Genomic DNA, 15807 nt, shown 5'->3' on the forward strand with positions numbered 1-15807 from the left:
AATAATTATTCAAGGAGTTTGCAAATGTGATATTGATTTAATACAACAGTTCAATAAACAAGTAGGCTACTGCCTGATTTTGCTCTATTTCATCAACGAAAATAGTTCCAAATAAAGTAACAGCTCATTTTTACACCAGACATATATATCGGTTCAAAATATAGGTTATCGGTCTACTTGATCTGTAATAATCGGTATCGGCCCTGAAAAACACATATCGGCTGACCCCTAGTAAATACATGTAGATATTTTCTAAATATATACTGTATGTGTGTGTCTTTATATATACATAATAAATATAAACAGTACACACACATTTATTATATAAATAAAAACTTTTATTTTGGATGCGATTTATCGTTGCCCAGCACTAATTTTTATCTATTTATTTATTTAATATGCTCTATAATAAGACAAGAAACATGCCTTTAATTTTATGATGGTTTTACATGTTAATTTATAATAAAATTCTTTACATTAATCATTATAATTGTTCCTAGTAGTAATATTAATAATTATTGAATTTTTATGAATATTATAAATTATTTATATTAATAATCAGGAATATTCATTCTTCCTAGTTGTTCATTAGTCTAACCGTAGGCACATTTACATAGTATGTGTACAGTCACTAGTGTGTGTTTTGTTATTTTTACGACAGTCTCAAATATGGTTGATCCTATCATAATTCATAGTTGGAACAGTCCGTTTAATAAGATGTGATTTGTGTGTTTGCAGGTGCCACTGGAGGAAGGCTTGAACAAAACCATCCAGTACTTCAGCAGAGAGCTTGAGCATCAAGCCAACAATCAGTATGTACCCAAACCCAAGGCTGCACGGATGAAAAAAGGAAGACCCAGACACAACTGATGAATTGTGTTGATCTCAGGAATGCTGGGATACTGGAGGACCATAGAAGTCCAGCAGCCATTATACAGCGTGGGTTTCCCACCTCCCACTTACAGATCCAACTTTTTGAAAACAAATTTCTGATGTTTTTGCGAATATTTTGAAATGCAGCTCAGGCAGAGAGCTGTCTCTAAAGAGTTTGTTTTTCAGTCAAATGTGCCTCAAAAATATCCGATTTACAGACTTTGCCTTGCACTTTGGTTTGTCAGTCGTCTGTCTGTTATTTAAAGCAAGCTTAGATCTTCGTGTGCTTTTTTGTTGTTTACATCCTGTGCCAATTTAATTGATGTGATCTATTTTTTTATCATTGTCAAAGCTAGCGGTGTGTTTGTTGAATGGACACCTGTTGAAAATTATGAAAATTAGCAGTTGCAAACTATTTAAAGATCTTGAATGTCTGGTCTGGAGCAGGAAACCTCATCCAGCTCTGTCAAGAAATCTGAGGAGACGGATAGAAGAAAAGCTTTGGAAAATGTTCTTTCTGCTTTAATCTTTGTGATGATTTTGAGCAAAATCTGTTGTTACCTTTGTGAAACTTCATACAGAACTTTGAACCTATATTTAATTTCAGGTGAAAATAATATTTTAATAAAATATTTACTGTGATTTTCACTGTATTCTATTTTTAACCTCACTTTCTCTGTTCTTCTGCCTAATTACTGATCGTTATTTCTCATTTTATTGCTTTTATCTGTTCTCTGCTGCATTTCCATTCATAAATCCATTTCTCTCTCTCTCTCTCTCTTCACTACTTAATTTTGTCTGTTTTTTAATGTTTTGTCAGAATTCTCTTGGTTTATCAAGGCTGAATTTATTTGATCACAAATAAATAAAAACAGTACTATTGTGAAATATTAATACAATTTAAAATAACTTTTCTATTTGAATTTTAAAATGCAATTTATTCCTGTAATGGTAAAGCTGAATTTTCAGCATCATTACTCCAGTCTTCAGTGTCACATGATCCTTCAGAAGTCATTCTATGTTGATTTGCTGCTCAATATCTTATCATTTTGTGAATTTTATGACTAGAAAGTTCAAAATCAGGGTTTATTTGAATTAGAAATCTTTTGTAAGATTATAAATGTCACTTTTGATCAATTTAATGCGTCCTTGTTGAATAAAAGTATGCATTTGTTTAAAACAAACAAACAAAAAACAGTAAGGTTCTGTAGTTTTTATTTTAACACTCTTTCCAGTTCTGTGATTTACTCATCATACTGTTGTTCCAAGTCCATTAGACCTTTTTTTTGAAGAAGAAGAATATCATTATCTTCTCTTCCATATAATGAAAGTGTATAAAGACTAGGACTGTCAAACTCAAAAAAGGATTTGGCACGAATAAATTACCTCAATTTCAGCCTTCTCACACAAAGTAATCATATGGTATATAGCAGTGGTTCTCAAGTCCTGGGACCTGCTATATAGGCTACTTGTATGATATTTTGCTGGGACATTTTTAAGTGAATGATAGAGAAAATCAAGAAGTCCATTTTAATAGTGCACCCGTAAATGAAGATTCTAATTTCCATTTACAAGAGCAAGCACAAGCTACAGATGAAAGAAGCACACTGACATCACTGTGTGGTAAATCTTGGAAACATATTCTTGGTGTTTTAGTAGTAGTCATAGTTGACATTTGCCCCGTGCCTGTATGAGGCAGTGCTGCGAGGCCCCATGGGAGAGTGATGCTGGCGACCCTGGTCACTGGATTGGTAGTGGTCCATCCAGTAGGCCAGATCCGTTTCGAGTCTCTGAAGGAAAAGGTTCAAGCGAAAAGATAAATCCTAAAAATTTGAAACAAGATGTCACATAAAATGGCTTTTTTTTTTGTACATCATGATACAAATTCATTGAAATGCACGGAACACCCACTATTATATAATTTACTGTTTAATCAATGTACTTTTTAAGATGTGTCATCACAGATATACAATGCTTTTTTGCTCTGACGTAATTATGCTCTTGTGAATGATGATGATCAAGGACAATTAGTATAGATGTATTAACGCTGTTTTTGCAGCAACGTTATGTTTTCGATCTGAAAATGCCATCAATCCCTTAAAGACAGAAAAATATGTTGAGAGGTCACAACTAAATTCATAAAATGATTCAAATGTACATGCATTTTTTTTTTTTAAAAGCTGGACTTTGGCCGCTTACGTTGATTGTATATGTAACAGGGCAATCCTGTGGATTTGATTTAACTAAATGGAGTGCGTCAGTGCCGCCAACTTTTTCAGCTCTGTTGATTCTGCAAGTATTTTTCCACTCATTTTCCCCCACAGAGATTCTAGAAAAGTCATGAACCAAACCAACCAGCTGAGATGAATCACAACATTACAAACTTGAAGCAAAAAAAGTATTTGGAAATCAGACAAAGGTACAGTGTTAACAGATTTAGTGAGGGAAAGAACTACAATCACATGAAGCGTAAAACTATTTAAAAAGTGTTGATTGTATCTATAGAAACAATATTTTAGTTTATTGCAAAATATGCATACCGACAGACAGACACAAATATTTAATTATTTTGAGTTCATAGAGAGCGTTTTGATTATATGGTGCTTCATGGGAGAGGCACAATTTGCTTACAATATTTCTGTATAGCATCATGAGTAGTTTTTTTTTTTTTACTGCATATTCCACTGTTATATAATAGTACTTTAAAAATATATTGAAATCATACGAACTGATGCTAATGCTTCAACAAAAGCATACAATTAACAACTTCAGAGCTCACAAGGGATCCGTTTTTAAAAGTTTATAAGTTACTGTTAAAAATCAGTTTCCCTATGGAGAAAATGAATATACTTTTTACTTCCTTTACAGTTTTCACATTTTCTAAAAGATCATTTACACACAAATCAATTTTTCATGGCCATTATCTGTTTATTTATTGGGTACGAAACCTTTTAATGGGGTTGGACGTTTCACATTGGGAGTCCAACTGATCTCTTTGGTAGTGTTTATTTTATAATAATGACTGGTTATTTGCTCCGTATTCCTTATGTATTGTTCATTTAATATTTAGGGAACTGCAGAAATTGTAACCTAAATAATTAAGTGAACCAAGAAAAGGAAAAATGGAATACCGTCTCTTATTGATGTGTACTGCTTACAAAGCACACAACATCAAACCCTCAAAATGCAGGCTGGAAAAACAAAGCCTTGCATTTACTGACAGCAGTTTTCACAAACATCATAAAACATGCAGGTGATAAAGAAGTGAAATATACAGAGACCTTATCTTTATGGAAAAATAAGTATTCCAGTAACTGATATTAAATTTACTTGAGTGTCAAAAGACAAGTAGATTGTATAAATAGGTACTGATTGTAACTGACTGTATTAATGGCCGCCTGTAAGTGGTGGGTTGCTGGAGTCTATGTTAGGACATGCAAGAGTTATATCACAGATTGTACACGCACACAGGTTTCCATGTTTTATGGGGACATTCCATAGACATAATGCATTTTATACTCCCCAGCTGTATTTTCTATCCCCTTACCCTAAACCTACCTCTCACACAAAACTTTCTGCATTTTTAGATTTTCAAAAAAACATCGTTTCCTCACAGGGACCTAAAAAAATGTCCCCACAATGTCAAAATTGACTGGTATTACTATACTTTTTTTAGGTCCCTATGAGGAATGATGGTGCTTTTTTGGTGCTTTGTTGTATGTGATGAGTGTTGGTAAGTCTATTTTGGAAACAGCAATAAAATAAAATGTTGGTTACAATCTAGGGCTCCTCCTGCTTCTCACCCACCCACCTTACTGGCAGGCTTTGCCCTACTTCCAGCTTCACGAGGTCCTCCGGGGGTCCCTGACTCTAAGCCACCCCAACTCTAACCCTCTACCCCAAATACTAAATTAAGCTAAAAAAAAATGGTGTGAGTGTGCAAGTGAAACCAAGTAACGAACTCTGACTGATTGATTGTCTCTTAACTGCAGTAGTACTATATTGATTGGGTAAGTGAGAAAGTGACCAGGACACTCGCACTTTATTAAGGCCTTTTTCTACACTGACGGTCAAGTGAAAATTCATCACGTGGAACAGCAAATCTGGTCAGATAAGATTATTTACAGGCTGAAGGCAGGCACACAATTGCACCTGGCTTCTTATGCACTTCTCGAAATCATTTAGAAGCTTTTTAACAGATTCAAAGGAACCAAACTGATAAAGATTCGTTTGCGAATACTCACAAATGTAACAAAATGGTCTGGGGAAAAGATGAGTAAAAGTATCAGTTTTCTCCTTAAAATGTAGTGAAATAAAAGTCAACGTCAACAAAAAAGATTTATACTAGGGTAGAAATTTCCAAAAAACTGTAGGCTACTTAAATACAGTTATAAAGTATAAAACTGTGGCACAATTTTCAAATTCACGTTAGTGTGATGTAAAGACAGAACTAAAGGTGTGATACCAGTATCCAATGCTCATAAACCATTGAAAAACCTTTAAAAGATGAAACTGTTTTATGGTATTTTTAAGAAATGAAAACAAGCACTCACTGCTTCATCAAAGCCCATGTACATGAACTGCTGGATCCACTGCTGAACGTCAGGACGGCTGCGGTCCCACAGGTTCCTTTTGGGTCTTTTAAGGGAGGCCAGGAACTATTTGGCTTTAGAGAGTCACAGCTACAGCCGGCTTTACATCACCGTCCACTAGGAGACGCTAGGATTTGCCAATGGACAAATAGGTCATAGCAAACCCATAGGTGTTTTAATATCAGTGGGACCATGGAAAAAGTTTTCAAAATATATGTAAACATACTTTCAACAAGATAAATGTAGCAAAACTGTATAATATATGTGACCCTGGACCACAAAACCAGTCATAAGGATCCATTTTTCGAAATTGAGATTTATATATCATCTGAAAGTTTAATAAATAAGCTTTCCATTGATGTATGGTTTGTTAGGATAGGACAATATTTGGCAGAGATACAGCTATTTAAAATCTGGAATCTGAGGGTGCAAAAAAAATCTAAATACTGAGAAAATCGCCTTTAAAGTTGTCCAAATGAAGTCCTTAGCAATGCATATTACTAATCAAAAATTAAGTTTTAATATATTTACAGTAGAAAATTTACAAAATATCATGGAACATGAGCTTTACTTAATATCCTAATGATTTTTGGCATAAAAGAAAAATCGTTTTTTTTCAAATTTTGACCCATACAATGTATTTTTGGCTATTGCTACAAACATACCCCAGCGACTGAAGACTGGTTTTGTGCTCCAGGGTCACATATTTGTTTCTTACTAATTTTGGGGTGCTTATTCCAAATATAGTGCATGTTTTGCTGTAGCAAGTGACACTTTCTCACAAAATAAGTTTTTTTTTTTTGCTTTTGGAAACCATTTGTAAGGTGAAGAGACCTTTTCATCCCGTAATCATCCACAAAAAAAAAAGGAGTCAGGTTACAACTGTTCGTTCAATTTTCAGACAATGTTCATATCCATAATTAATTCTATTAATATTTTAGGCCTAATCCTGATTTCAAAGTTAGAATTATGTCCAGTGACAGAAGAAAATGCAAACATGACCCAGATGTTTTCTGCTACATCTGTGGGTGTTTTAAGCAATGACAGAAAAATTACAGATTTTGTGAAAAAGCTCATAAACTTGTGTTTATGTAAAGTTCTTTGAGAGTAAATGGAGTATTTGGACATATTTATTCACTCCTTTGCAGATTGTAAGTTAAAAAAATTATACATTTTGAATGCCTCTTTTTGTCAATAAAACAAACTCTAAACTCTTGACTATTTTTTTCTCAATAGGCAGAGCTGTGTAATCCTTGTATTATAAACATTTTACAGTGTGTACATAATGAATCAAAATATTAGTCGTGTACAGATTCCAAAAAGAGATTATTTTTGCATTAGCTCATGCAGACTGATGTGTATAAATCAGATGCATGTGTTGGACTTGTTTGGACTGAATGCCCTCTGGAGTTGTTGGAGCTCTTTGTTTCAGACTGTGGAGGGGAAGTTGGATCCTTTTCATCAAGCCGATCCCACGGGACACACGGCCTGGAAACAGGCAATGGCAATTAGTGGTCAGGAGGCGAAGTTTACAGGCCCTGAGGGTGAGGTAGGAGCTTTGCTGCTCTACCAATTTGTTGGTTGTTAGCTGTGTCTCAGGTATTCCAGGAGACCTAAGCCTGGCTTGTTAGAGCCTTTTTCTAACTACAGGATTATATCATCTTACATGAGCAGGAGTAACAGCAGAGGGATGTCAGGATTCATGTCCCAGACTGCGTTATTAATTTAACCCCTTCATGCATTGCATCCACTACAGTGGACAGATATTTGGAAGTTATTTTGAACCATTTAAGTTGTAGCATAAGCCCCATAGTGTTGTCTTCTTTCTTTGCATGAACATTTGGGCGGTGTTATGCAAATCTTCCCACATCGTGATGTAGACATGTGGGGGCGTGTTTAAACAAGGCGTTTTAGGAGGGCGTGGACCAGTCTTAACTTTTTTTAAAGAATATCTCTTTGGGTTTGAGACTTTAGTCTTTGCAACTTTAGGGATCTTATCGATTCACGAACAGCTTGTAACACTCCAAAGAGAAAGGAAAACTTGAAATCGCATCATATGACCCCTTTAACTCCTCCACAACTGAGCTCTTCCCTCAGCATGGGAGTAAATCACAGTCTCAGACTTCAGGCTTGTGAGAAGACAATTTGGTATCTCAGCAGTAAAGGCAGTTCATCTAAAGAAGTCTTAGTCCCTTTTGCCTTAAGTGCTGTGTATTTTACGTTTTAAACCTATTAGTATTATCTTTCAGTACTTCCTTGAGACATAGTTATGATTATATTTTGGTGGACATAAACTTATCCCAGTAAGTTTCAGTTATCTGAAAGCTTAAAAATATAAAAAATAAGTAGAAAATAGTTATTTTAAACAAGCATGTTTGAAGTCGGTATAATGTATTGTAATATGTAGGTGACTGAAGTCAGGCATGACTAATTTTCAAACTGCAATTAGCTTGAAAAATATATATATATGTCAATGTGACATCGACCAGACTCGTTTTCCTCATTTGCATGAAAAGCTGTTTGGGAGAAGCTTTATTGTGTTCTTCTATAAATCTATAAATCATAATGCATTAATAATTTGATTATGAAACTGCTTGAGCTCCTGAACTCTTTTAAAATAAATCCAAATGTTTTTGGCAAAGTGCATTTATTGCTGTACTTACATTTCAACTCATTGATTTACAAAATGTGCTTAATGTTGTACTAACAATAAACATCTTTGAATCACATGGATCATTTGCGCAGACAGTTAATGTGCAAGAATAAAAGAATGAGCGAGAGAAAGATCTGTAAAAATGATTCACAGATTGGGGGAAGATGATGTTCCAAAAAGATGTACTGTAATAGATATAACCCGGGCAGCTAATGGAGGGGAACACTGTATACAGCGGGAAAGACTTTGCCATGTTATTTTAAGTCTTCAACTTCCAGCTCTGGATGATGGTCTTTTTGCCCTGGGGTGCTTCCATAATCTAGAAAACTAGCAATGGGAAAGTGAGCCCAATAGTTTCTCGCCAAGTCCAGCAGTGTGTCATATCCGCCCTGAGATCGCAACTCATCCACCCAGCCGTAGAAATCAGAGGACCAGAGGTTCCAGTATGGTAGACTCCTTTTCGCCCTGATCTCCTTGTGAGCTGGAACACCTTAGAGACAAAGAAACACCTAAAAGCTGGAATGCATTTCACGACTTTTAAAATCGGAGCTAAGGTTAGGTTTAGGGGTGGGGATTGGGTTAAGTCTGTATTTTTGGACAGTAATGTTGATCCAGGATCAACAAAAGATGCTGATCCAGGAACATGCCTTACTTGGCTAAATCACGGCGACTGTCTATACCAGGGATCCTCAAATCTGGCCCACAAGATCCACTTTCCTGCAGAGTTTAGCTCTAACCCTAATCAAACACACCTGAGCATGCTAATCAATGTCTTCAGGATCATTAGAAAATCACAGGTAGGTGAGTTTGATCAGGGTTGGAGCTAAACTCTGCAGCGCATTGGCCCTCCAGGGCAAGATTTGAGGAACCCTGGTCTATACACTACACTATTTTCTCAATTCTGTAGATTGCCTCTGACTGTCAGCAACTAGCATTAACTTGTGCAATCTGTAAATTGGGGCACAAATCTAGGCAAAGTGTATTTCATCTTTAAAATTATAAACCATCTAAAGTGGAATAAGGGTATTTCTTCAAAGACGGGCACTTTTGTGTTTATTTTAATTTTTTTAAATGTCTAAGTCTCAGACATTCAGTCTGCACTAAGAAAGTTCATTATTTTGCATTGTTAAAAAAACATGCTAATTTAAACAGAGTGAAATAAACCATTTCATTATTTGTTGCATGAAAATTATTCATTTAAATTTTACACAAATAACGCTGTGGTTTCATTTCAACCACAACAAATGCTTTCAATCCAAATAATGATTTATTTATTTACTTAAAGTCCACAGGGCCAAAATGTCCAATAACTGAAGAAACTTAAATAAACCCTTACATATTTAACATCTTTTATTAGCTCTAAAACACACAAAATGAGAAGAGGCATTTCTCATCTGTGAAAGAATCTCAAATATTTAAGCAAATCCAGTAATTCCACAGGAATATCATTTATCTTATGGAAGATAATGGGACAGAGAATTTCAACAGTGAAGTATATGCTGCTATGACTGATATAGCACTCTTACATAACATTCAATATGTTCCAGTTAGTTTTAAAATCTTTATTGGCAAAAAGCCTGTGTAATTAGTGCCTATAATGCTACTGAACCAGACTTGCTTGCCAAATGTTTGGACTGTTTAGTCCAGTGGTGTTAATGGATCTGCCTAAAGCTGAAACAGACCAGCACACAAGCTAAATAAGCAGCAATAAAATAAATACTTAAGAACAGTTAATCACATCAGCAGATGGGAGAACTGAGATCTTACCTGCTTCACAGAAACAAATCAGCAGGAAGGTGCAGAGAAGCACAAACACACGAATATGAGACATCACGTAACCCTGTGTGCTGAACAGATCATGGGAGAGAATTATTGCAAAAACTATTAAATTATAACAGCATCACATAACAAAATGAATAAGCTCCTATTAGCTAAATAGGCGCTGCAAGGATAACCTAAGTGTACTTTTGCATTTCTTAAGTCCAATTTTGGTTACCAGAAAACTTTTTCAATATTACTTTTTCTAAGGTCTCTAGTCTATTATTCTTTAGACAGGGGAAGGCTATTCGTTCCTTTTCTTAAAGAAGAAAGCAAAATGGATTTAATCATGAAAACCCTGTGGACAAAAACAAGGAGACTCTTCTTTAGTTTAAAGAGCTTCATTGAACTGTCCAGGTGTAAAATGGGCAAATAAGCAAAGACTTGGCTGTAAACTATTTGAAAATAGTTGAATGGATGGCTGAATCTGTTTGAGGTGTTGAGCTACAAGCTAGTCACACCTAAGGGACCTTCAGCAGAAACCAAGAAAAAAAAAAAACACGATTCCTAATCTTAATGTGACTGCTAGAAAGCATAACATATTCACATTTAATGAATATAGCATTTATTTAAAATAAAAATGGCTATTAACATCTTTACTGTATTTTATTTGATCAATCTTGCTGAATAAAAATATCCGTTTTTGAAATGTTGCTGTCAGATCCATGAGAGGAAACTTACCTAGAAGTTAGAAGCAGAGAAAAGTCTTCAAGAGTGAGTCAAAACTCTAAAGACTGAGCTTGTATCTGTCCTTCTCAAGTAAGTGTTCTTGCTATTGACCAGCAAAATAACATGAAGAGTGCTTTGCTTTTTGCCAGAAAAGATGCCATCACATTCTTTTTCTAAGCCAGACTCAGCATGTCTGTGTTACTTCAGTGGTGAGGGACTGTTTGCGATTGCACCGTCAGAAGAAACAGCCAGGTAGACAATCACAAGTAGAAGAAAAACAGCTCAGTGGTACATTTACTGGTCACAATGTCATTCATGTTCATATGGGATTTTATTGACATGACAGATTTCAGGAGTGGGAGTGAAAACCCGATGCCGTCTGCAGACAGACAGACAGAGACTGAAGCACCTTCACATCCTCATTGCCTTGCATCAGCACAACGATCATTCTGTCTGAGAAGTTGTCCGAGAGAACACTCCGCCAATCACACATCTATACAAAAAGTGCATTGTGAACGAGGGTTGTGGAAAGTTTTTTGGGTTTTTTTATACGGTGATCCAACCTTGAAAAGAACCCAAGGTTGATTCAAACTCAAAAGAACACAAAAGAACAAAAGTTCCTGTTTTATTGCACAAAATTGTTTTGTTCTTTACAGGACGTCTTTTGCCCTGTAGGTGCTATGCCAAATTCATGGCATCCAAAAGAAAGTGGCAACCAGGTGAAGTGGTAATCAGTAGCAGTTTGTTCTCGAGCCCCTGCCCCTTTAATTGCTAAAGTGCCCTTTTAGTCCGATCTAGGTGCCCCCGGACCACGATTTCTACCGAGGGGGACACCAATCCCCATTTCTCCCCTGCCCCTCCTCAGGTCTGTGCATGCCACTGGTTTCTTGTATTAAGGCCTGTTCACACCAAAAAATGACAACCATAACATTGTCAAAAGCAGGCAGGATTTTGATTGGCTGTCAGTGTTTTTATTGTCCATTAGCTAGGAAAAATTGTTGTGAAAGTGATTCCAACAATATCTTTCCACTTTGACGATTGATTTGTGGTGTGGTCTGTTGACGTTAGACATGATTTTTAAAACCTTACGGTTACAGTTATTGTTAGTTATCGTTCTTGGTCAGAATGTGCATTTACTCTGCTGTCTCTCTCTTATCTATTCACAATAGCTAGGCTAAATGCCTATTTTTTACGCTTAAAATTTTTTTACGCTTCTACGCTTATTGCGATAGAAAACACTGTAAAGGTTTCCACTGATTAAGAAATATGTTTGTTTGCTTGGGTGGTAATATTAGGCCTATTATATTAATAGGGAAGGGGGGCCCAAAAATTGTTTTGCCTATGTCACGAAAAGAGGTAAATGCGGCCCTGTATATATATATATATATATATATATATATATATATGAGATGAAATAAAACACCTAAGAGTTTCATTTTCAAATAAAATAAGAAATACAATTAGGATTGACAGCATTCAAGCTTGGTGGTGCAGTCATCTCGCATTTGCAAACGTGACATCTGACGTCAATAGCTCTAATTATTCTCACAATTGGCGCCAAATGACTATCGATGATGCTAAGGAGACAGCCACTCGCAAAAAAAAAAAGAAAACTTGGTTATAGATGGTAATCGTAAAGAGAAGATAGATTTTCTGCATTTGCATCGTTAAAGACCACATCAAAGACTGCATACTGCGAACAGTTCAAAGGTAAAAAACCATCCACCATCACAATAAGTTACAGCACAGGACCACCTGCATTATGTCACTAGATTCGATAAGCAGCAGCCATTGTTACGATAATAATTCAAACGTCTCAATATTTCTAACACAAAAAGTGAAATGAACTGTGAATAAATACTGCAAAAGTTGCATTTCCTTATTACAGTTAAGTAATATGATAATGAATGCTATAACTATGTTTAGATAAGAAGATGGCGCTTGGCATGACTTCATCTATCGCTGACAATAGAATAAAAAGGGTTGAACTGGCTGAAAAGTTTGGAAAGGTTATTTTCTGTTTAACTCTAAAGCTGTCTGATAGTGACATCCACTGGTGAACTGCACACATTGCAAGTATATTTTGTAAAAAAAATGATGACTTGTTTCAAAATGTCAATCGGCAGGTATTGTGATGAACTGATACATTTATTGAATTCACAACAGAAATCAGAATTGATGAAAAATGATCAAAGAAAGCACAGGCCACAGTACTTAAGTTCCTTTTAAGTTATTTTGCAAAACTTTTATTGAACAAAAGTATTTCAATTCTCACCACACTGTCCTCAATACAGTAGTTTATTACTCTTGAATTAGTGTTCACAATCAACTATGTGTTACTGAGAGCAGAGAAGACGTGTTGGTGAGGTGCAATAAGACATCAATAGTAGCAGAACTGGAAGTGGGTGGCACATTTGGTTGAAAGGACACACATTCAAACTCTCTCGTCTACAGAAACTACTCTCTTAGAAGCTACAATCTCTCTCTTTACCCCCATCTCTTTTAACTCCTGTCATAACTGCGGCATTTATCTCCCTTAATGAAGTACCCTGATTCTGAAGAAACCCTGAAGTGACTCGGATCCAAGAGAAATACCTGGAAAGCTGTGCATGTTCGCATTGTAGGAGCAGAGAAGTCCAAGCACAGCCTTCATGTATGCAGGATGGGACTGTAAATGCAAAAACAGTGTCTGTAAAGGCTCAGAAGATGGGACAGTACCGCTTTACTTCAGGGTGAATTCTGACTGTCATCTCAGCTATTAGTTTGGATTCAGATACAGACAGTGTAATGCGATAGGCAGCTGCAGTGTGAACATACATAGAGAAGTTGCATGGCCTTCGGATGAGCTCTACGAATGGAGACATACCATCTGTTGGGAACCAAATCACACTCCTCATTCTTCACATGCTCGCCTGCTCTGAAGGATCAAGGTTAAGACATGCATATTAATCTATTATTCTCTGCTAATTCAGTACAAGAGCTACAAATGTACATACTCTAATGCTGTTTTGGGCAGAGAAATGTAAACCAATATAATGTGGGTTGAGGTTGTGGATTAAACAGCAACAGGAAGAGCAGAAGAACAGCTGCCCAAAGGCTGGGAGAGAGTTCTACAGATGTTGCTCAGTGAAATGCCATTCTGTTTTTCTTTACCAAAACCTCCAAAACTGTAAATCATAAAAAATTAAAAAATAAATAAATTAAAAAAAAAGGGGGACGTATATCAAGGACGGATATCTCTGTTTAAAAGAATGACAAATTGCTATTGCTCCCTACAGGAGTGGAGGCAATGTTGGGCTCTGAAATGTCAAATAGTCCTTGAAGTTGCTGCTGAAAGGAGCTTTTTCCCCTCATTCAAGAATTTAGTAAAGTCAGAGGAGTGTGCAGGAAGAGAAAAAAGAAGGAAACCGAGGTGCACAGAGGGAGAGGTAACGTCTGTTGAAAAAGCGACAAATTCAGGCAAAGGGCTTGACAAGATAGAGTTTGTCTCCTTGTTCACTGGTGAAGATGGGCGCTTTCTTGTAGTGCTCTACAAGCTCATCCATACTGCTAAAACGCCGCTGACCGATGCAGTACACGCCATCCTGCAGCTGCACCTTGAAGTGCTTGTTCTTCCCCACAGCCTTCAGGGAAATGGAGAAATCACTGGGCTGGAAAAAAAAAAAAGACAGAGACATAGAGAGATAAATTGATGGGACATTGTTGCCACTGCTTTTCCATATCTAAACACCAGATGGCAGCATTGATTTTAATAAAAATAAGGCCTGACACTAAGTCACACAGCAGCTGAGAGGACATAGCCTTCTTGGGCAGTAAAACTTGATCCAAGATTTCCTTATTGAATTAAAGAAAAAAATATTTGTGATTTCCAGGTTTTATCCTTCTAAGATCTCTGATCGATTTCTTCCTATGATCCTTCATAGGGGCCTTATAGCCATATTACAAATTAACAAAAAAAAAATAACATTTGGAAAACCCCACACTATTCAGAAACACATGTCAAATATTGTCGCAGAAAAGCACAGTTTACTGCCTGGCTAAATATAATTGAAATCGCTTAATTTTTCATATTGCTATGTGCCACACACATCTTGTGTAGATGTATGGTTTCCAAGCAATATGTAACAACTTGGAACATATTTATTTGTTATGAATTATCAAGTTCCAGTTAAAAACTCCACAAAATGTTTAAAAGAAAATAATAGAATGAAATTCAGTACCTTTCATTCATAAAGTATTTGACAACATTATTAAAATGCTTATGCAATATTAAATATTTTTGGAATTAATTTCCATTTGTAATAAGTACCAAACATATATTGCATTACCATTTTTATGTAATATGTGATAAAACATTACTACCCAAGTAAGGTTTTGGTCATACCGCCCACCTCTAAACAAGACTATGGGAAGTCACATTCTTATTGCAATTCAAAGAAGATTTGCAAGTTTCATGGTTTATTCAACACTGTCCAGATTGGTCTCTGTCACACAGTACACTCTGTGGGTTGTGCAAGTAAACTGATCCACTGTCTAGTGGGTTGCACAAATAATTGGTTCACACTGTGCCCACTTTGGTTTAAGATACAGTACATTAGGGCTGTCAAAAAAAATGTTGAATTTCGAATATTCGTCGAATTTAAAATAAAAATCCACATTCGAATGCAAAAACGTTGCATTTGAATTTTAGGTGTGCGTCAGGCAGCCTTATCAGTGCCGCACGAGATGCGATGACAATGTAGCCTAAGTGTCGTTGCATTTTAATTAGGGATGCACTATATATCGGCTACCATATCGGTATCGGCCGATAAATGCTCATTTTTTCTGTTATCGGTATCGGCCCGATAAGAAAATTTGGCAGATATCTTAAAGCCGATAAATAATGCATTATTTCCTTCAGAGACACTTCAGATGCGCGCTGTTCGTTTGCAGCCTTTTGTGCAATTGTACGTTGTAATATTGTGTTTATTTGATGTATATCTGATTTATCTCATATAGAATGCGTTTGGTTAAGTTAAAAGAGCGCTTCAGTTTACCGGTGATCATCTTTATCGCATTTTCTAGAGGGACATCTATCACCGTTGCACTCGTGCCTCGCACAAGAGAGCCGCATGTTTAGAAAGCTATGTAAAAGTTCAACTTTTAAAAAACATGTCTCAAGACTTTATGGCGGTTTTCCCCATCCCACTGCATCCACTGCAT

The 15807-nt window shown here is 36.2% G+C and overlaps 2 protein-coding genes across 2 annotated transcripts in view; one reads left to right on the plus strand and one right to left on the minus strand.

Moving 5' to 3' along the window:
* The window catches only part of LOC107676432 (UDP-glucuronic acid decarboxylase 1-like), a 91665-nt gene extending 90683 nt beyond the window's left edge, over positions 1–982 (plus strand). The window contains exon 15 of the mRNA XM_016470981.1: positions 739–982. Coding sequence (XP_016326467.1) covers positions 739–870 — 132 coding nt within the window. The 3' untranslated portion in view covers positions 871–982. The remainder of the gene's footprint in view (positions 1–738) is intronic.
* An 11919-nt stretch (positions 983–12901) lies between these two features.
* The window catches only part of LOC107676443 (cytoplasmic protein NCK2-like), an 83248-nt gene continuing 80342 nt past the window's right edge, over positions 12902–15807 (minus strand). The window contains exon 4 of the mRNA XM_016470991.1: positions 12902–14255. Within this exon, the coding sequence (XP_016326477.1) occupies positions 14061–14255 (195 nt within the window). The 3' untranslated portion in view covers positions 12902–14060. The remainder of the gene's footprint in view (positions 14256–15807) is intronic.

Source organism: Sinocyclocheilus anshuiensis, unplaced genomic scaffold (genome assembly GCF_001515605.1).
Source record: "Sinocyclocheilus anshuiensis isolate Anshui unplaced genomic scaffold, SAMN03320099.WGS_v1.1 scaffold1126, whole genome shotgun sequence".
Classification (NCBI taxonomy): domain Eukaryota; kingdom Metazoa; phylum Chordata; class Actinopteri; order Cypriniformes; family Cyprinidae; genus Sinocyclocheilus; species Sinocyclocheilus anshuiensis.